At 33.5% G+C, this 23,118-nt stretch overlaps 1 protein-coding gene and 1 non-coding gene across 2 annotated transcripts in view; both read left to right on the top strand.

Moving 5' to 3' along the window:
* Window positions 1-23,118, top strand: part of Upf2 (UPF2 regulator of nonsense mediated mRNA decay) — a 106,723-nt gene that overhangs the window by 63,016 nt on the left and 20,589 nt on the right. The window contains 5 exon segments of the mRNA XM_053743280.1: window positions 5,427-5,612; window positions 8,041-8,244; window positions 9,396-9,671; window positions 11,922-12,105; window positions 17,510-17,649. Coding sequence (XP_053599255.1) covers window positions 5,427-5,612; window positions 8,041-8,244; window positions 9,396-9,671; window positions 11,922-12,105; window positions 17,510-17,649 — 990 coding nt within the window.
* Trnaa-cgc (transfer RNA alanine (anticodon CGC)) lies at window positions 18,684-18,757 on the top strand. The gene has a single exon. It is a non-coding gene; the product is annotated as a tRNA-Ala (tRNA).

The raw sequence follows: 23,118 nt of genomic DNA, 5'->3' as shown, positions 1-23,118 counted from the left end.
AAAAGTCTTGATTAATCATAAATTCAAATTTTATCATAACAAGGAAATAACCCTCTTTTTCCTGTTTGGCTTATACTGGTCAGGTTAAACGAGATAACATGTAATATAGATGCCAGGAAAGCTTAACTTACTTTTAATGCCTATGTTTTATTTATAACATTGAATCCTTGATATTTATTTTTTGCTAAGGAAAATATTTGTGAATTATTGTGGTACAGATGAACATAGTATTGCTGAAATTCAGATTCTTTCCTACCTGACCAGTTTCTGTGGCTCAGTACATTTTTTTCCTACCCTTATAGCAGAAACAACTAGCTTTTGGTATTGATTCTCTTGATTTCTGCATGGGTACCTTGTTTATTTATCATTTAACAGTTTCAAGAATTAATCAGTTCTCCAGGGATTTTATAGTTAGGCAGTGGGAGTCACATAAAGATGTGAAATATAACCCCATCCTCAAAGTGTTCCACATCTAGTAAGCAAGAACTAAACAAATATTTCCAAGGTGGCATCATAAGTGCCACTTTAGAAGTCTACAACAGATATTGGAGAGGTACTTAGGCCAGCAGGAAAGATCTTCTCCATAGGTTTCATTTTTTTGAGGTAAAACTCTATGTCAGGCCCTTGGGTGAAAGATATAGTCTGCCGTCAGGTGGTTTACAACCTAGTAAGTCAGACAGAAAAGGAAAAAAGATGATTAAAATACTTTTACTCGCAAAGTGTAGCATAATAATATGAATAAGCTTAGGATATTGTGTGTGTAAGTAAAAAAAAAAAAAAAAAAAGCCATCTAATCTAGTCTTGCAATACCAAGAAAGTTTTCCTGAACAAAGTGATATTTTAGAGATAGCTGAGTCTAATTGACAGAAACCTTTTTTAAAAAAATTTGTTCTAATTAATTATACAAGACAGTACAATGCATTTTGACACATCATACATATATGGAGTGTATTTTCTCATTCTTCTGGTTGTACATGGTGTAGAATCACACCATTTTATAGACATATATGCACCTAGGGTAATATTATTCTATTCATTTTACTATTTTTCCTACCCCCCATTTTCCCTCCCATTCCTTCACTTCCCTCTGCCTAATCCAAAGTATATCTGTTCTTCCCTAGGGCCCAACTGTCAGTTAGCATCCACATATCAGAGAAAACATTCAACCTTTGGTTTCTTGGGATTGGCTTATTTACTTACCATGATATTCTCCAGCTCCATCCATTTACCTGCAAATGCCATAATTACATTCTTTAGCGCTAAGTAATATTCTATTATGTATATACCACATTTTCTTTATCCATCATCTGTTGGAGGACACCTAGGTTGGTTCCATAGTTTAGCTCTTGTGAATTGAGCTACTATAAACATTGATGTGGCTGCATCACTACAGTATGCTGATTTAAGTCCTTTTGGTTTATGCTGAGGAGTGCGATAACTGGGTCAATGGTGGTTCCATTTCAAGTTTTCTGAGGAATCTCCATATTGCTTTCCAGAGTGACTGCACCAATTTGCATTCCCACTAGCAGTGTATGAGTGTGCCTTTTTCCCCACATCCACGCCAACATTTAGTACTTGCATTCTTGATAATTGCCATTCTAACTGGAATGAGATGAAATCTTAGAGTAGTTTTGATTTGCATTTCAATAGAGAAACCTTTTGAATAAAGTAGTTGCAAGTTGACTGGAGAGGCAGGCAAGAATTAGATTATAAAGAGCCCTGAGTGCTATGCTAAGGAGCTTGAGTATTTTTCTTAATGTCATTGAATAGTTATTGAAAGATTTTAAGTAATTAGGATAGATATGGTCAGATTTGTATTTTTAGTAAGGTTAGCATGGAGGAGATAACTGAGTTAAACTAGTCCTGAGGTAGGGAGAAGAATCAAAGGCTGTTATAAAAACCTAAGGGGAGTAATATTCCATTGTATAAATATGCCACAGTTTCTTTATCCATTCATCAACTGAAGGGCATCTAGGTTGGTTCCACAATCTGGCTATGGTGAATTGAGCAGCAATGAACATTGATGTGGCTGTATCTCTGTAGTATGCTGATTTTAAGTCCTTTGGGTATAGGCCAAGGAGTGGGATAGCTGGGTCAAATGGTGTTTCCATTCCAAGCTTTCTGAGGAATCTCCACACTGCTTTCCAGAGTGGCTGCACTAATTTGCAACCCCACCAGCAATGTATGAGTGTTCCTTTTTCACCACATCCTCGCCAACACCTATTGTTGCTTGTATTCTTGATAATCGCCATTCTAATTGGGGTGAGATGAAATCTTAGGGTAGTTTTGATTTGCATTTCCCTTATTACTAGGGATGTTGAACATTTTTTCATATATCTGGTGATTACTTGTACATCTTCTTCTGTGAAGTGTCTGTTCATTTCCTTAGCCCATTTGTTTATTGGATTATTTGTATTCTTCGTGTAGAGTTTTTTGAGTTCTTTATAGATTCTGGAAATTAGCGCTCTATCTGAGGTATGGTTGGCAAAGATATTCTCCCACTCTGTAGGCTCTCTCTTCACATTTCTGATAGTTTCCTTTGCTGAGAGAAATGGCATTTGTAGGCAAATGGTCGAAATTGGAGAATATCATGCTAAGTGAGATAAGCCAATCTCAAAAAACTAAAGGACGAATGATCTCGCTGATAAGCGGATGAGGACATATAATGGGGGGGGGGAGGGGCTAGCATTAGGTTTAGGGTTAGGTTTAGAGTTAGGCTAAGGAGAGCGGTAAGAATGAAGGAAAGAAGGACTGTGTAGAGGGAAAAGAGGGGTGGGAGGGGAAAAATAAAATAAACATTATTACCCTATGTAAACGTAAAAAAATAAAAAAATAAAAAAAAAATATACACTTTAAAAAAAAAAAAAAACCTAAGGGGAAGGACTGGGTTTGTGGCTCAGTGGTAAAGCGCTCGTCTAGCATGTGTGAGACCCTGGGTTCAATCCTTAGCACCACATAAAAATAAAATAAAGGTATTGTGTCCACCTATAACTAAAACAACAAAATTAAAGAAAAAAAACTAAGGGGAAAACAGTGAAGACATGAACATTGTAGGGATAGGGAATAGAGAATAATAATTAGCTGTGTGAAAAGCTCTTGGAAGTAAAATTAATAAAACTTGGCGTGAGGAAAAAGAAAGTGACCTGTGATAAGATCCATGATTCTACCATGGGCATTTGAGTGAATGATGGTATCAGTTACAGAGATAAAAGAAGGGAAGGAAACAGATGGAGAATGTTTAGTTTGAAGCATGTTAAGTCTTAGAGGATAATCTAATATGTATTCATATTTATTTGAGAACACATACATATAACTTTTTGTATTCAAAATTCTTGGCTTATGGTAAAAATTAGTCTGGGGTGTGTGTGCATTGGATAAAATGGTTTTAAATCTGCTTAACGGGTTGAAACTAATCTAGATTTAAAACTATATTATGTGTGTATAAATGATGTTAAATGACGCATTATATTTTGTTCAAAGAATATACAGCCAAGTTAAACACAGAATTGTGTCCTGTATTTCTGTTTTCATAGTTTGAAAGATTCAACATTTAATAACACGCACATACAATATAGAGATGTCAGTATTGGAGCTTAACTACCATAAACGTATACTAGGGGGCAAGAGAAGCAGTTATGAAACTTGGTATACCCACAGTTGATCTTAATAAATAGCAAAATTTTGTCCCAGTATATGATGGTTTTACATATATGGAAAAGCAGGACATGGAGAGGTTGTGGTTTTGAAAATTAATTGATTTATTCATGTATTGTTTTTTAAAAAATATTTTTAGTTGTACATGAATATAATACCTTTATTGTGTTTATTTAGTTTTTTATTTTAATGTGGTGCTGGGTAGGTAAGCACTCTACTACCGAGCCACAACCCCAGCCCAGCCCCATTTATTCATGTATTATTAAATATTAGTTGCATCCATGCCAGGCATTTATTTTAGGTGCTACGTATACAACAGTAAAAAAGACAGAGCCCTTACCTTTCTTGAGCTTACCTACACTACTATCCTTTCAAAACTTGAAATTTGCAGGCATCCCAGCCCACAATAGCTACTTGCAGCTGGCCAGTAGTTTCTCTTCTTCAAACCCAGAAACCACAGTGTACAGCATCTTGTATTGCCCAGCCCCTCCCTACCTCTTTAGGCATGCTGGTACACATTGGAACCACACTGGCCTTATATTAATTCCTGTGCCCTGTCTTGTTCTTTTTCTTCTTGGGGACTTTCTTTTTACTGTTCTGTGCTGTGAATGCTCTTCCTGTGGTTTCATATGAACATTTTGTCATCTTTCAAATCATAACTTAAATGTTACTTTCTCCGAGAGCCTTTCCCTAGCCCGCCCCTAACTAAAGTAGGTTTTCTTTTAGTCTCCATCTTTTTACCTTGCTATTTTCCTTCATAACGCTGATTACAGTTACTATTGTAAAGGTTATAGTCAATTTATTTGTTGACTTGTTTATTCTGTCTTCTTCCACTACACTGTTAAACTTCTTGAAGGTAGGAATTGTGTTCATTATTGAGTTTCCAGCACCCAGTGTAGTGCTTAGCACATACTAAGTGTCAAATAAAATGTTTTCTTGAATATCTAGGGGGTAGAAGTCATAGTGGATATAAAACATCCCATAATTCACAGATTAGTCCCTCAAACCAAAAAAATTATCTGAAATTCAATAATGAAGAAGTTGGAAACTCTGAAGAGGATGATGATTAAATAAATGCGTGTGTGTGTTTTGAACATTTTCTTTTTTTTTTTAACCTTTATTTTATTTATTTATTTACTTTTTAATATTTTTTTTAGATGTTGATGGACGTTTCTTTATTCATGTATTTTATTTGTCATGCTGAGAATCAAACCCAGGGCCTCACACATGTTAGGCAAGTGCTCTACTACTGAGCTACAACTCCAGCCCTAGATGTGTGTTTTTAAGTCACTCCTGAGCAACACTAACCAAATTGTAAAAATCTGGGGCTTTTTTTTTTCTTGTCTGTAGAGAGATGTCAGATTTATTTGTTATAACATTGTATGGTACAAACTCTGACAAGGGATTTATTTTCAGTTTTGCATAGGACTATCAGAGCCAGAGTTGCCCCTTTATTTTTATCTTTAGTACTTAAGTTTATTCACTTACAGTCACACCTTGGTTTCCTTAGAGTTCATATAGTCTGGCAAAGTTATATGGTTATATTTATAACAAAATTCTCTGAATGTTTTCTGGGATGAGACCTAAGGCCAACTGGTCATAGACTAATTCATTCTAAAAATAATTAGTAGTATAACAGTGTACTTCAACACTTAGTGATTGTTGGTTTTTTTCCCTTTTCTAATTCTTTATCCTGAAATGTAGTTACTGAGAATAGAACAAATAAATCTTGAAATGAAAGTGTTTTGGTTAATTTGAACATTTTATTTTAGGAGCAAATGATGAGAAAGAAACAAGCAATGCATCTTGATGCAAGATACGTCACAATGGTGGAGAATGCATATTACTACTGTAACCCACCTCCAGCTGAAAAGACAGTGAAAAAGAAACGACCTCCTCTCCAGGAATATGTCCGGAAACTTTTGTACAAGGATCTCTCTAAGGTTACCACTGAGAAGGTAATTTTTTCTCCCCAGTGCTGGGAATCTCACCCATGGCTTCATATATGCTAGCAGAGTGCTCTACCACTGAGCTATATCCCTGGCCCCTAGAGAAGGTCAGTCATAATCAATCAGCTACCTATTAATAGTCAGCTTGTGACTTGTGATAGTGCTAAGCTTATATAAATTCCAGGAGTGGTAGGGATAGATTCCAGGTTCCATATGATTGATTTTGTATAAGTCATCATAAGGAGAGTTTCATATGGTGATACGTAATATTTGTGACATTTTGTTTTCTTTATATAACAACTTCTTATTCTGATTAAAATAGTAACTTCTAACTGTAATTTTGATGTCATATATACATTTATCATTATTTTGCTTTATTGTTTTGCAATGCTAGGGATCAAATCTAGGTTCTTGCACATACTAGGCAAGTGCGCTACCTCTGAGTCATGTCCATAGCCCTTAACTCTGGTATTCCATAATGAATTTGCTCTTAACATTTTGCATTTGTTCAGGGGATCTTAACCTTCACTGGACTTTAAGAAGCCTATAATCCCTCTGAAAATTTCATAATTTTGAAATTCTGAATATCTGTGTTTGAAAGGTCTATAGCTTTCTTTAGAGTCTCAATAAGGAATAATTTCCACAATTATTTCCACTACTGACCTTTAGCTTATTGTAGTTACCTTGTGGAAACTTCACTTTTAAGATATTGAACTGAACATTTCTTGGTTAACTCTATGACACAATACAGTTCAGAATCATTTTTTATAGGATAGAAGGTGATAAGGATTCATAGTGCAGTTTTGAAAATTGAAACCTTTTTCCAGAGTCACATGCAGTAGTTTAAAACAATTTTAGAGTTGGCTAAATCGGGTGTGGTGGTGCATACCTGTAATCCAGCAGTTTGGGAGGCTGAGACAGGAGGATTGAAAGTTCAAAGCCAGCCTCAGCAATTTAGTGAGACCCTAAGCAATTTAGGGGACTCTGTCTCAAAAAGGATGGGAATATGTCTTAGTGGTAAAGCAAGAATTGGCTAAAAGTTTGAAAAGTATTGAGTACTTATGTGAGGACCTTGACTTTTACAGTGAAGGTGATATGAGAACATGTTCAGTGATTATAGAACTATATAAACATGAAAGGAATATTTTGCAATCTGTTAATAGTATCAAAAAGAAAGAATTTGAATAGATGTAGAGCTCTAATAATTATCTTTATTACTAATAGAAGTTTTCAAATAGTAAAATTAGCATGTATGAGGCCTTTATAATGGGCCACTTTTCCTATTACTTCACATGATTTAGGTTGTCTTATCCTTACTATAAATTGAAGTATAAGTACTTTTGTCATTTCCCATTTTACACAAGAGAAAACTAAGGTTGTCGTGCGGTGTATTAGTCTGCTTTGTGTTAGCGCACCCAAAATACCTAACAAACACAACTTAGAGGAGAAGTTTATTCAGAGGTCTCAGTCCATAGCTTGGGGCCCACCATGAGGCAGGACATCATGGCTAAAGGCCAAGGCAGAGAAAAGCAGTTAACCTCATGGCAACCAGAGAAGCAGAGAGAGAGAGAAAGGAAGGGACCATAGGGAAGATGCATGCTTCCAGAGCATGCCTCTAGTGACTCACTCCTCCAGCCACACCCTACCTGCCTTCAGTTACCACCTAGTTAGTCCATTCAGACTGAAATGAACTGATTTCAGGCCACAGTTCTCACAATCTAATCATTTCACCTCAGAATATTTCTGTATTAACAAAGAGCTTTTGGGGGACACCTTATATCCAAACCATAACACATAACATCAGTCTTGATGTAGTAGTTGCCTTCTTATGTGATCTTCTAACTAGTTGACCTTGGGTTTATTTGTCAGAAATTGGTGATTTTTTTTAAAGTAATGAGATTATTTATATCAGATAATATCACAGAATGGAACATATTATTTTTGGTAAACCTTGGGTATTTCAGTGATCTGAATGTATGACTCTACTTTTTTTTTTTTTTTTTTTTTTTTTTTTGTGTGGTGCTGGGGATCGAACCCAGGACCTTGTGCATGCAAGGCAAGCACTCTACTGACTGAGCTATCTCCCCAGCCCTGAATGTATGACTCTAAACTGTTAGATTGATTAAAGACCTGGAGGTGTAGCTCAGTGGAAGAGCACCTTTGGGTTAAATTCCCACTTCCACCAAAAAAAAAAAAAAAAAAAGAATAGAAACTCTAGGAAATTTAGAAAGGTTTACAGAAAATGAAAATAAATTTTCACATTAGAAAATCTCATTTTTCCTATCCCTAAAGTGAAAAGACTGATAAAAGCACTTTATAAAGTATTTCCCATTTCCAAAGTTCTGTGTCTCTGTACATTAACAATAAAGTACCTGTATTATTTGTTCAGACTACCATATTCTTATCTAATAATTTGAAAAAACTTATCTTCCTTTAGGTTTTGAGACAGATGCGAAAGTTGCCCTGGCAGGACCAAGAAGTGAAAGACTATGTTATTTGTTGTATGATAAACATCTGGAATGTGAAATATAATAGTATTCATTGTGTAGCCAACCTCTTAGCAGGACTAGTGCTCTACCAAGAGGATGTTGGGATCCATGTTGTGGATGGAGTTTTAGAAGATATTCGATTGGGAATGGAGGTAACAAGGACTTCTTTAACATAACCAAATTGGAGTTCGTGGAGAATATAAACAATCTTTGAATCCTATTATTGAAAATAATAGTCATTTACTATTATCTTTTCAGAGTTAGTAATTTATTGTTTTTATTTATTTTTTTTTTTTTAATTCATTTTTATTGATATACGTGTTCATTCCTTAACCCTAACCCTAGACCTACCCCTGTATGTACTTCTACCCCTAAAACTAACACGAAACACAAAAACCCTTGCCTGTATAATCATGGGCATTTATATGAAAAGCATAGATATTTTGGCAAATACATTTATATTCTCACATCTATCATATATAAATATATTTTTACATTAATTGTTATTCTAATTAATTATATATGACAGTAGAATGCATTTTGACACATCATACATAAATGGAGTATAACTTCTCATTCTTCTGATTGTACATGATATAGTTATACAGGTCGTGTAATCACATATGTACATAGGGTCATAATGTCCGATTCATTCTACTATCATTCCTACCACCATACCCCCTCCCCTCCCTTCACTCCCTTCTGTCTAATCCAAAGTAACTCTTCTATGTGATTTATTGTTAATAAACTGTGGTGTATCCAATTTTCTGCTGTTACCTCAGGCTAGTTAGCACTGGAGTAGTTTTTAAACTGTTTTCTGATGCTCTCGTTAAGCTTATTTTAGCACACTGTATTAGAGGTTTATTATTTCTGGGTCATTCTTGAGACTTAAGTTATAGGAATCTGTAAGCTTACTAATTAGAAAAAGTTGATAAACATAAGAATTTTCTATAAATACTTTCCTCTTACTATAAAACTTAGGCATATTGTTTACTTCATAGAATACAAAGAAAATAGGTGATGGGGGCTGATAGGGAGAATTACTTGCTTTAAAAACAGTTCCTTTAATGATAACTTAATAATTTAATATCTAATACATTCTTGTTATTATAACATTTTAAAGGTGTCCATTTCCTAGGGACAGTAAAAGAACCCCAGCAAGAACCTGTTATTAGAAGGGAGTAAAGAAACCATTGTTGTCTCACGGTTCAGTGTTCTTTCAGTAGTTGATATTGTTAAACTAGAGAATTTCCCCTTTCAAATACTACATGGAAAAAATTTATTTTTTTGTTTTGTTTTTTAGGTTAATCAACCTAAGTTTAACCAGAGACGTATCAGCAGCGCCAAGTTCTTAGGGGAACTTTATAATTACCGAATGGTAGAATCAGCAGTTATTTTCAGAACTCTTTATTCTTTTACTTCATTTGGTGTTAACACTGATGGTTCTCCAAGTTCACTGGACCCTCCTGAGCATCTTTTCCGAATTAGACTAGTATGCACTATTTTGGATACCTGCGGCCAGTACTTTGATAGAGGTTCCAGTAAACGAAAACTTGATTGCTTCCTTGTGTATTTTCAGGTATATCGGCAGAATATGCATTTTGGCATCACTTAATGCATTACATGAGTTCCAGAACATTATTGAAGAAATACTATAGTATTTGTATAATATGTGTTCATATTTAGGTTATTTTTATTATTCACGTAAGGATGCTTTTAGAGGTTTGAAAGTTTTATTATATTTTATAATAATGTTCTAATTGCTTACTCCTTTTATGTTTGATTAATTTTGGGAATTATTTTGATATAGTTATGAACTTGGCATAATAATCTGGATTATGGTATCTAATAACAGTAATTTATTAATTAAATTACTTATGATTTGTATGCAGTTTATAATGTTCTTTTCATTTATGTTCTGGTATAAGTCCAAAATTATTGTTTCTAAAAGATTCTTTTTTCTTTTTTGGAGAAGGAAAACCTTATTATTTTAGAAAAACTGTTATTTGTAACATAGAAAAAAATTTCATTTCTATATTAGTAAACTCCTGGGTTGTGTTTTCCATATCTTAATTTTAGTTAACTATATAAACTTGTGATTTATAATAAGTTCATTATAAATTAAATTCAGTACAAATACAGGGACAGTTCTACAACTTCTATAATTTGTACCCCGAGGTTAATTTGTGGATTCATTGGTTGGAACCTAATCACTGTTTACCATAAGATACTGACTAGGGTGAACAACTCACTATCAAGTTCTTAAGATATTACTGAATGAGGGGCTGGGGTTGTAGCTCAGTGATAGAGCACTCACCTAACGTGTGAGACACTGGGTTCGATTCTCAGTACCACATATAAATAAATAAATAAAAATAAAGATACATGGACAACTAAAAAATATTTTTAAAAAGATATTAATGAAATACCAATAATATACAATTTTACATAATCAATAATTGTTAGTAATTTCATTTTACCCATTGATAAAGAAGATAGAATTAATATTATAACTTGAGATATTAAAAATAAATCCACACAGAGGCTGGTATTAAGTTGAGGGTAAATACTTGGGAAGTTTGTTACTTTTATCCTACCACTATATCTTTCCAATATAGTATAACTTGTTACTACTCCTTTATTTTCTGAATTGGTGAGCAAAAAATGGAGAAGAGAGTTTACAGAGTTGGGGCTCAAACTCCCTGCTATATTTAAGAACTATCTTAGCAGGGGACTATTTATGAGAAACAAGAATATTGCTACAAAATAGCAGCTATAACTATCAGCATCCAAAGTGGAGTCTCTTTCATAACAGAATCCTCATTTGGATTCTACCTCCCTGGGCTGAGACAAAAGAGACATTCAGAAATATCCAGGAACAAAAGAGGCAAAAATCTTTTCCAAAGTGATTATCACAGAGCATATCTCTGCAGAGATACACCAAGGAAATGGGAGTCAGGAGTGGGTGAGGCTGGGGAAAATGAGGTCATTATGTTCTGCCTCGAATACCAGAGAGTAAATTTCAGATGACCAGCTAGAAGGATCACTGGTGCAGTGCTTCTGAACTTCAATGTGTGTGCACATCACCTAGGAAGATTGTTATGAAGCAGATTTTGATTCAGTCCATTTAGGGTTGGGAACCAAGATTCTCCATTTCTAACAGGTTCCCAGGTTAGGTCCATACTTTGAGAGGGAAAAAAATGAAGCACCCAGAGGAATACCTGTTCATATACTATTAAATTCTTAGATTGGACTTTTAGTTGATCTAAGTTTAGGAATTAAAGCAAAAAAACAAAAAAATAGAACAAGAGAATCAAGATAGAAGGAAAGAGAAAAAAATAACTACATGGAGCCATATACACAGTAGATGTTCAATAAATGCTTGTTGATGATAACTGATTTCATATAATTCAAAAATCATATATCCATATTTTGATTTTTAAAAAATCAAAGCAATTAGTACAGAGAAAATGATGAATGAAAATTTTCACAACTGTGGCTTTGAATCTCATTGTTTTTATAATATTAAATATATAAACTGGGGTGTAGGAGTGGAGTTTCAATCTTGGTTTCAGAGTACCTGATTTTTACTTGGTATTTTATTTATAATTTTCCTTGTCTTAAAAGTAAAAACCTATGGCAGTTATAATAAAAAGATATTTAAATAAAGTCACTAAGTGGACCATGCTGTTGACTATTACTGAAAATAGTAGGCTTCTTATACAACCTTTTAGCTTAGTTATTAAAACTAGGTAACATCACAGTATAATTTATTATTTTAAAATATTTTTGTTATTATAGCTAAATTTTTTTTTTCATTTGTTATCAGCGTTATGTTTGGTGGAAGAAAAGTTTGGAGGTTTGGACAAAAGACCATCCATTTCCTATTGATATAGATTACATGATCAGTGATACACTAGAACTGCTAAGACCAAAGATCAAACTCTGTAATTCTCTGGAAGAATCCATAAGGCAGGTACACGACTTGGAACGAGAATTCTTAATAAAACTAGGTAAGCAACTAATTACAGAGAGAAAATGAAGGTGATTTTGGCAGATTGTTTCTAGAATTTATTTTGTAATGTTACCAGAGTATTACATTTTGTATACTTTGTTTTCCATCATGATAATAGCATTTGATGAAACCTGTGTGGCAACCTTGGTTTCATTAAGTAATCTCAAGCTGGAGTAAAACAGTCAAGTAGTACTTGAAGCAAGTAATATGATGGGAAAATACAGTTTTGTCAGCCTTTTAATTTTAGAATTTTTGGTTGCTTATAAAATTCTACTTTTTATGAAAGTATCTCTTACATTTATAATGTATATTTTCGGCAGGCATTATTTCTAAGAATGTGCAGGCTAGAGACTGCAGAAGGGAATACCTGTTAAAAATTTGGAACAACGCTACTGAATTTCAGACCTTATTCATTGGTAGATTTGCCTCTGTTTCTAAGGACCAGAGAAAATGTGCCAAGGATTATCTGTATACTTCTCAGTATCCTTCTAAGATGGTTCTGGGAGAAGAGTTAGCCCTGAAACATCTCCGCCTAGGGACTGTAGGAACCGACTAACTTTGTCAACAGAGATAACAGGTACAAGGTATAGCTGTACCAGTCTGGTTTGCTTGCTAATAGCTCTTAGCATGCATTATTGTGGTCCTTTCAAAATGACACATTTTTAGACTATTAAGCTATTACTTTCCTCCCCATTAGCCCTTGGTACATTTGTGTCTTATCATTAGTGAATCTTTACCTTAACCAGTTACATTAACTACATAAATTGACTACATTGTATGTGATTAAAGAACTGATTGTCATGGTGAAGGCATTTGTGAATTTTTTCTCTTTTCAAACTATTTTTTATATTATATTGAGTATATTAATAGGATTGCTTTCTCCAAAGATAAATGTTCTTTTGCAGAATATGATTGTTGTTTTTTGTGGAACTGGGGATTGAATCCAGGGGCACTCTACCACTGCTACATCCTCAGCCCTTTTTAAAAATTGTAATTCTGAGATAGGATCTCTGTAAGTTGTCACAGCTGGTGATCCTCCTGCCCCACATTGCTTGCTAGGATTACAGATGTATACCAACATGCCCAGCTTTGATTTCTGTATTTTTCAAAGTACTGCTACTTACCATACAAGTATTGATTTTTTTTTTTTTTCCCCTACTATTCAGCCCACAAAGGCATAGGTAATTCTTCTTGGTTTTTCAACATTGTCCCAGGTTATCTGGTTTTTCTTTTTATATTTCTAATTGAATAAATGATCATTTCAATCAATGTATTTACTGATAAATTGATAAACTTAGTTAATTCATATACTTTGTATGCTTTAAAATTGTTCAGTTGTAACCTTATTGCCCAAAAACTTTTCATGAATGATACTCACTGCACAGGGGCATGAGTAAATATTAGCGTAACATTCAGTTTGGTAGTGGTAAAGAGAATAATATGTTTGTCCTTCGAAGATTTGGGCTTCTTAGGAGGAGTCTGGAGAGGGGAAAATAGGTTATCATTTATGAGTAAAACTAAACATATCAGCAGCTACAGTCAGTATGCTTCCAAGTCATCTCCATTTTCCTCCTGATTTTAGAGTCTAAATATCAGGAAGATGAGTACAAAAATAACTATTTTAAATTAATTTTTTGTTGAAAAACTGTAAGATAATGTAGTGTTTGCCTTTGGTAGCACTTTCAAATTTGTTGTTTCATTTTATAGTATCCACTGCTAACAGTGTAGTTAATAGGAAAACACTAAAAGCATTCCTTTATTTAATTAATTTATTTATTTATTGGTATCGGGGATTGAACTCAGAGGCACTTCACCCTGAGCACATCCCTTTTTATATTTTATTTAGAGACAGGGTCTTAACAAGTTGCTGACTCTGGTTTTGAACTCCTGATCCTCCTGCCTCAGCCTCCTGAGCCACTGGGATTACAGGCGTGCACCACCATGCCCAGCTTTTATTTTATTTTTTTTTTTGTTGGGACCAGGGTTTGAACCCGGGGGTGCTTAACCACTAATCCACATCCCCGGCCCTTTTCATTTTTTATTTTGAGACAGGGTCTCACTAGATTGCTTAGATTCTCACTAAGTTGCTTAGCCTGGCTTTGAACTGGAAATGATCCTCCTATAGCCTCCTGAGCTGCTGGCATTACAGGCATGTGCCACTGTGCCCAACAGCATTCCTTTATGTTTTTTTAAAAATTACTTTAAATATTATTACAACTAATAAATGTTCATGACAGTAATTTTAAAAAATACTGAGAAAATACCACCAATATTCTATATAGAAAGCTAATCATGTATTAATATTTTCATGTATATTCTTCTATTCTCTTTAAATTTTTGATGTGTGTTCGTAGTTTTATAACTGAATTGGTTCTACTTAATATATCATGACATTTTTTCCATACATTAAGTATTCTTTTAAAATCTTTGTTTTCTCATAGACTATATTCCTTTCTTTAAATGTGCCATAATTGTTTAATCCTGTTGTTGGATTCTTAGGTTGTTTCCAGTTTTGCATCACTATAAATAACATTTTTATGTTATTTTTGAGTGTACCTCTGATTTTCTCACGATAGATAAAATACACTGGCTGAGACATTTTTTTAACTTAAGAACAAAACTAAAATGATAGTAGGAATATTTAATTCTGTTATGGAAAATTCATCTAGTATTATAAATATAAGGAACAGAAATGAGAGAAGTAAAAATGAAAAGAGAAAAAAATGCATAAGAATAACTTATATTTTAAAGCAAAAAGTATTTTATAAGTTAAGAAATAAAATTTATAGGACAGATTTGTAAGCCCAGACATAGTTACAATTAAATATAAAACAATTTAGTAAATGATGAACCTAGGACTTTTAAAATAGTATAATGCAGGTGAATTAGATGGATTAAGAGTTAGATCTTGTTATTTATCAAATATTTGAACAGGTGCTAATGCTTCCAGATTTTAAAATAATAGAAGAGAGCACACAAAAATATGTATTTGGGTATTCAAAAACTTCAGACAATTAGAAATTACTAAAATTAAAAGGAAAATCACTTTCATGATAAATTTTATTACTTTAAGAGCACAAGTAAATCGAGGATAAAATAGAACACCCCAACAGATAGGTAAGTGAGGGTGACATGAAAGTGAGGGCAGGGGGTGTTTTCATTGAGTACTTCCTGTACTCAGAAGAGTAATTGAGTTAACTGTTCAAGACAGAATTAAAAGACTGTGTTGTCTCTGATGTTAAGTTTGTGGGGAAAATGTTCAACTAAGCAGGGAAATATAAATTTAAAAATCTGAAAGGAGGGATTACAATGATTATCATCTTTGTTAGGAGTAGGAAAATTGAGACACCAAGCAGTTCAAATTCAAGAAGAAATGTATTTTATTTTGGTTCCCACATAAACTTCTAGCACTCTAAATATTCTAAATTTTACTCTGTATTTTGCATTTTGATTTTCCATATGTCTTTTATATGTTGTCATTTTCAACCATATTGTTTATTTTACATTGACACTTTCCTTGGGGTTAGTAACTTGGCTAGCAAATGCGAACTATAATACTAATAAATTGTTTTGAAACTAAATTGCAGTGCAATTGAAAATGTATGAGCAATAGCATATATTTTCCTTACAAATTGAAAGTCTGACTGTCAAAACAAAACTACATATATATTCCAGTTCTCCCCATGATGCATGTTTTAAGTAAATATAAGAAAGATATAATAATGTTTCACAAGGTATGAATTTATTACCACTTTGATGTTTTTACTTAAGAGTGCTGAGGTTTACTTGAATCATTTGCCTTTGATAACTGACAGTCCAATATTTTGCTTTATAAAGTCCAAATAAACACATAAATGCATGGAATCTATTATTTGTGTCTACAAAAACTAGTAAGTGATGAGTAGAAAGTGTTTATTAGAATCGCAATCTGAGACACTTTTTTCTCAGTATTATTGCTCTTTTGATGTAGATCTCTGAGCTTCATCTATCTTCATTTTTTTCTTTCTAAACTGAACATGTATAATTTAATACTCTGTACTTCCATATTTTTGTCAATTTCGTAGATGTAAAACACTGTAGTCAGTTTTTACTTTTATTGATTGTCCTGGTTATTCAATCTGTGGCCGTCAGTCTTCATAAAAGGGGAGGGTTAAATCAAGTTATCATTAAAGTTTCTTCCTGCTTTAGTCCTTTAAGATTGTGTGACTAAGCAAGTATTTACTAAACACCTACTGTGTATTTAGCAATATATGGCCTCAGTTAAGTTTTGAATGTATAAAACAAGTTCTTTGTCCTTCAGGGTCTTATTTGATATAACATTTATGAAATCATTAAGAAAAGCATGGCATATTATCAAATGTAAAGTGTTTACAATAGGTGCTCTTAGCAGCAAGCAGGAGAAAAAGTAAGAGTTTGAAGTACTTGGTGATAGTTTATACAGGAGGGTAAAACTTAACACTGAATGTGAAGAGTGGATGGAATTTGAAAGAACGTAATAAGTCTCTTCTCTTCTGAGAAGGCTGTTAGATGAACAAGATCTCAAGGCAGTGCACTGACAGGAAGAGTCTAAACCAAATATAGGAGAAAGTTTAGGAAGAAGTAGTGGGAAATAGTCATAAGTGCATAGTATGTGCATCTCGAAAGTAGAGTAGGTTGAAATTCTGACAATAAGGAAATGAATTTGCATTGAGATGTGGTATGGACACAAGGAGGTGGAAGTACTCAGGCTGGGAAGTTCCCTGAGGGAAAAAATGTTATTGAAGAAAAAATAGTAAGCTATGTGGTGACAAACTGCTGTCTTTTCACCTTGTTCTTTGTCTTTTTTTTTTTTTTTTTTTTTTGGTTTTTTTTTTTTTATTTCTTTATTTTTTTTATTTCTTTATTTTTTTATTATAAAATTGTTCTTTGTCTTAATTTGGCAGCATTCAGTGAATCAAAGCTCCATTCAAGTAACATGATTTTTATGTCTTTGAGTTTTTAGAGATTCTTGAGATGTTATTTGGTAGAGTGTGCCTGTATCTTATATAAGCCTGAGACTGAACCTTAAAAAAAAAATGTGGCTGCTTTTTGCCTTTGTGTATCTGAGACTTGCGATTAAACAGGGCAGTCTACAAGTACTGATACTGTAAGAAAAGGGGGGGGGAAAGAGCATACACACATACATGTTAGTTTCCTTTTTACTAATGGTTAGAAAATATTATCAGTGGTCCTTTCTTGAAACATAGGTCTAAACATTTAGTTTTTTAAATGTTTCTCACAGTAGTTTTCAGTTCTGATCTTTTATAATTGTTCTGAGAAAATGGTTTTGAATTCTCTTACTTAATGCATACTTTTAAATGAAGTGATACAGTGTACAAAACTAAACTTTTAAAATTGTTTTTCCATTTTCTTCTCATTTCAAGGCCTTGTAAATGACAAAGAGTCAAAAGATTCTATTACAGAAGGAGAAAATCTTGAAGAAGATGAAGAAGAAGAAGAAGGGGGAGCTGAAACAGAAGAACAATCTGGAAATGAAAGTGAAGTAAATGAGCCAGAAGAAGAGGTGATGACTTTTATTTATAGCAAATAGGTATATTTGTATAAGAGTATTTTGATTATATGAATCAAGAATTTTTTAATAGTCAAAATAAGATCCCTTCCCCCTGATTTCTTTAGAGTAAATATAAATAGTACTTCTGTTATAAAACCCTTTGGTTAATTAAGATTTTTTAAAGAAGGTAATAAAAAGACCACTCATTGAATTTTTATTCATTTAGCAATTCAGAGAAAAACCATGTTTCTTCTGTGTATTTTTAATTTCATTGTTAAATATGAACTTTTTAACCTCTGGGTTTTATAGTCTTAAAAACAAAATTACTGGCTAGATATTAATAAGCTTTGCTTTATTTTTCCCAGCTCCAATGGGAAATACATTGTGTACTGTAATAATTGACATACCCTTTTTGTTTTTATAACTCTGTTAGGTCAAACCATATGAAATTGCTCTTCCTACCAATTTTAACATGTTCATATGGTTCAACCCGATAGTTTTAGTTAGTTTATCATTTTTTTTTCTTCCAAACCTGCTTAAATTGAAAAGTTGCCTCCATAATAAAGGATGTCTGGAATTTATTTCATAATGCTGGAATGATTAGGAATATATGAAGAAACAAAACTGACCATGAGCTAATAATTGTTCAGTTGTGTAATGGGTACGTAGGGATTCATTATACTGTTTTCTCTACTTTTATATGTTTAAATTATAAAATTAGAAAATAAAAAGTTTAAACAAAGTAGGATAAATAAGGATAGGAATAGAATACTAATGAAAGTAAAATTTAAACCAAAAAATTAACATTGTTCACTGGTTTTCATGTAAATGTAAGTTTATATAATCATTATAATTTAGTGTGTGTGCTTTTTCTTGTGTTCCTTGGGTGCTTTAAAAAGTGTTAAGGGGGCTGGGGTTGTAGCTCAGTAGAGCCATGCTTGCCTAGCATGTGTGAGGCACTGGGTTCAATTCTCAGCACCATAAATAAATAAATAATCCATCAACAACTAAAAAAAATTTTTTTTTAAAAAGTGTTTAGGAAGGGCTGGGGATATAGCTCAGTTGGTAGAGTGTTTGCCTCGCAAGCACAAGGCCCTGGGTTCAATCCCCAGTACTGCAAAAAAAAAAAAAAAAGTGTTTAAGATAGTGTGATAATTTATAATCTTAATTAAATATTAAAACAAAATTTATTTAAGGAATTTGAATTATTTAAATTATTACTTAATTACTTAAATAATTTACTTACTTTAATTACTTAATTATTTAAGTAAGGAAATTGAATTAAAGTTTTAAAGTTTTGTTTGTTTGTATAAAAAATATAAATATTGGGAGAATGTGAGTTTGATTTTTTAAACAATATTATTTATAGCATTCATACAGTTCATAAGGTGGGTTTTTAAAAACTCTATTTAGAATTAAAGAAAAGACCCAGTTATTTAAGATAATTAAAATTTTCCAAAGTACAAAGTAAAAATTGATAAGGCTCTTTTTTCTTTAGCCCTCAAAGTTTATAACATTAGTGAATATCTGGTCTGATTTGATTGCATAATAAATCGCTTTACTCTTATTTAAAAATGAATGATTATAACTGGGCTTGGTGGCACCTGCCTCCAATTCCTGCTACTTCAGAGGCTAAGACTGGAGGATTGCAAGTTCAAGGCAAGTCTGGGTGACTTAGAAATCCCTTGTCTCAAAATAAAAAATGAAAAAGGTTAGGGATATAGTTCTGTGGTAGGGTACCCATAGGAGCAGGGAGGGGGAAAGAAGATTGTGAAAAAACAGTATAGACAATAATGTATGTTTTTTATAACTGGCTACTATTTGTAGGCAGTAGGAAATGCGCTTTCATAAATGTTATTTCTTGCCATTTTCTTATTCCAACCTTAGAACACAGTTAAAGTAGATAAAAATAAATTAATAAAAATTTAGAACTGGAATGTGTTTCTATAATTAGTTTCAGTATAATAAATGGCATTGATTTGTTTTCAAATTGGAATTGTCTTAAAAACATTCTGTAATAAAATTTAAATTGGATTAAGTATTTTATAACAACAAAGGGAAATAAAAGTATTTCTTTTTATATTTCTAGACTAATAGTAATAATTGTCTTTGGATTTTACTGCTGTACTAATTATACGAACAGATTTAATAAATCCAACATGCTCAGTATATATGAATATTAAAGAGGACTAATTTTCATATAAATTTCTTAAAGAGTTGTGAGGGGCTGGGGTTGTGGCTCAGTGGTAGAGTGCTTACCTGGCATGTGAGGCACTGGGTTTGATTCTTAGCCCTACATAAAAATGAATAAATAAAAGGTACTGTGTCCACCTATAACTAAAAAAATTTTTTAAAAAATAGAGTTCTGAGGTATTATATTTTCTCTCTAAATACATCTTCTCATTTCCAAACTTGAACTTTTATTATTTTGACAGTTTTGTCATTTAAGCTATTAAATTTCCAGTTGAAGAGTGAATATTGTACATGATATATGTGTGTTTACTAAGGAGAAATGCAAGCAAAATGTTCAGTTGGAGGATCCATATACCTGTGTCTGGGAGGAGAGAAGGTGTGTTTACTTTGAGAGGAATGACTATTATCCAAATAAAAGGAGGAGAGAATTATTGAAGAAGCAAGATTTATTATGAAGGAATAAAAACAGTGAAGAATATTCTACAACTATTTACTCCAAGAGCAAGCTAGGATTCAACTCTTCCCAAAAAAGTGGGATTTTGTGTGTAACTCAGTGGTGGAGCACATGTTTAGCATGTATAAGACTCTGAGTTCAATTCCCCATCTCATCCCTGCCCCCGCCCCACCAAGCTACTTTTCTGGTTTTATTGTGGTCCCAACTCTCAAAAACTGTACATATCTTAGCACCTCCCAACCAGAGTATTTTCTCCTAAATATCATCTTTGTAACTCAAAGGCAACTGTAAACTCAGTAAATAGTTTTCTGCTAAAACTCTACTTTCCTGTAGCATGTCCATAATTTAGAAAATACAGGATTCAGTTTTGCTGATTCATTATTTATTAAGCACTTGTATTCATAGTCATTATCCTAAGCTCTGTGTTTATATTATTATTATTATTAAGTTTTTTATTTTTTGTTTTTTATTTTTACAGACTGCATTTTGATTCATTGTACACAAATGGGGTACAACTTTTCATTTCTATGGTTGCGCACATTGTAGATTCATACCATTTGTGTAATCATACGTGTAAATAGGGTAATTATGTCTGTCTCATTCCACCATCTTTCATACCCCCACCCCTTCCTCCTTCTCTTTTCCCTCTATGTAATCCTAAATTCTTCTCCTACCCTGCACCCCCCAACCTCCATTATGTACCATCATCCTCTTATCAGAGAAAACATTTGGCCTTTGGTTTTTTGGGCTTGACTTATTTCACTTAGCATGGTATTCTCCAATTCCATCCATTTATCTGCAAATGCCATAATATTCTTATTTATGACTGAATAATATTCCATTGTGTATATGTATCACAGTTGCCGTATCCATTCATCTGCTGAAGGGAATCTAGGTTGATTCCACAATCTAGCTATTGTGAATTGAGTTGCTATAAACATTGATGTGGCTGCATTACTGTAGTATGCTGATTTTTTTTAAATTTATTTTTATTGTAAACAAATGGGATACATGTTGTTTGTCTGTTTGTACATGGAGTAACAGCATACCATTTGCGTAATCATACATTTACATAGGGTAATGATGTTTGATTCATTCCGTTATTTTTTCCTTCCCTCCACCCCTCCCACCTCTCTTTTCCCTCTATACAGTCCCTCCTTCCTCCATTCTTGCCCCCCTCCCATCCCCTGTTATGTGTCATCATCCGCTTATCAGTGAGATCATTTGCCTTTTGGATTTTTGAGATTGGCTTATCTCACTTAGCATGATATTCTCCAATTTCATCCATTTGCCTGCAAATGCCATAAATTTATCATTCTTTATGGCTGAGTAATATTCCATTGTATATATATATATACCACAGTTTCTTTATCCATTCATCAATTGAAGGACATCTAGATTGGTTTCACAGTCTGGCTATTGTGAATTGAGCAGCTATGAACATTGATGTGGCTGTATCTCTGTAGTACGCTGATTTTAAGTCCTTTGGGTATAGGCCGAGGAGTGGGATAGCTGGGTCAAATGGTGTTTCCATTCCAAGTTTTCTAAGGAATCTCCACACTGCTTTCCAGAGTGGCTGCACTAATTTGCATCCCCACCGGCAATGTATGAGTGTACCTTTTCCCCCACATCCTCTCCAACACCTATTGTTGCTTGTATTCTTAATAATCGCCATTCTAATTGGGGTGAGATGGAATCTTAGGGTAGTTTTGATTTGCATTTCTCCTATTACTAAAGATGGTGAACATTTTTTTCATATGTTCGTTGATTGCTTGTAGATCTTCTGTGAAGTGTCTGTTCATATCCTTAGCCCATTCGTTGATTGGGTTATTTGTATTCTTGGTGTAGAGTTTTTTGAGTTCTTTATATATTCTGGATTAGTGCTCTATCTGAAGGATGAGTGTCAAAGATTTTCTCCCACTCCGTAGGCTCTCTCTTCACATTGCTGATAGTTTCCTTTGCTGAGAGAAAGCTATTTAGTTTGAATTTATCCCAGTTATTGATTCTTGCTTTTATTTCTTGTGCTATGGGAGTCCTGTTGAGGAAGTCTGATCCTAAGCCAACAAAGTGAAGATTTGGACCTACTTTTTCTTCTATAAGATGCAAGGTCTCTGGTCTGATTTTGAGGTCCTTGATCCATTGTGAGTTGATTTTTGTGCAGGGTGAGAGATAGGGGTTTAGTTTCATTCTGTTGCATATGGATTTCCAGTTTTCCCAGCACCATTTGTTGAAGAGGCTATCTTTTCTCCATTGCATATTTTTGGCCCCTTTGTCTAGTATGAGAAAATTGTATTTATTTGGGTTTGTGTCTGTGTCCTCTATTCTGTACCATTGATCTACCTGCCTATTTTGGTGCCAATACCATGCCGTTTTGTTACTGTTGCTTTGTAGTATAGTTGAAGTTCTGGTATTGCGATACCCCCTGTTTCATTCTTCCTGCTAAGGATTGCTTTAGCTATTCTGGGTTTCTTATTCTTCCAGATGAATTTCATGATTGCTTACTCTATTTCTGTAAGATACATCATTGGGATTTTAATTGTAATTGCATTGAATTAGTATAGCACTTTTTGTAGTATGGCCATTTTGACAATATTAATTCTGCCTATCCAAGAACATGGGAGATCTTTCCATCTTCTAAGGTCCTCCTCAATTTCTTTCTTCAATGTTTTAGTATGCTGATTTTTAAGTCCTTTGGGTATAAACTGAGGAGTGGGATGGCTGGGTCAAATGGTGGGTCCATTCCAAGTTTTCTGAGGAATCTCCATACTGCTTTCCAGAGTGGCTGCACCAATTTGCAACTCCATCAGCAATGTATGAGTGTACCTTTTTCCCCA

This window comes from Sciurus carolinensis, chromosome 12, assembly GCF_902686445.1.
Source record: "Sciurus carolinensis chromosome 12, mSciCar1.2, whole genome shotgun sequence".
NCBI classification, from domain to species: domain Eukaryota; kingdom Metazoa; phylum Chordata; class Mammalia; order Rodentia; family Sciuridae; genus Sciurus; species Sciurus carolinensis.
Note: the sequence above shows the minus strand (reverse complement) of the source record. Positions and strands in the feature narration are given on the sequence as shown.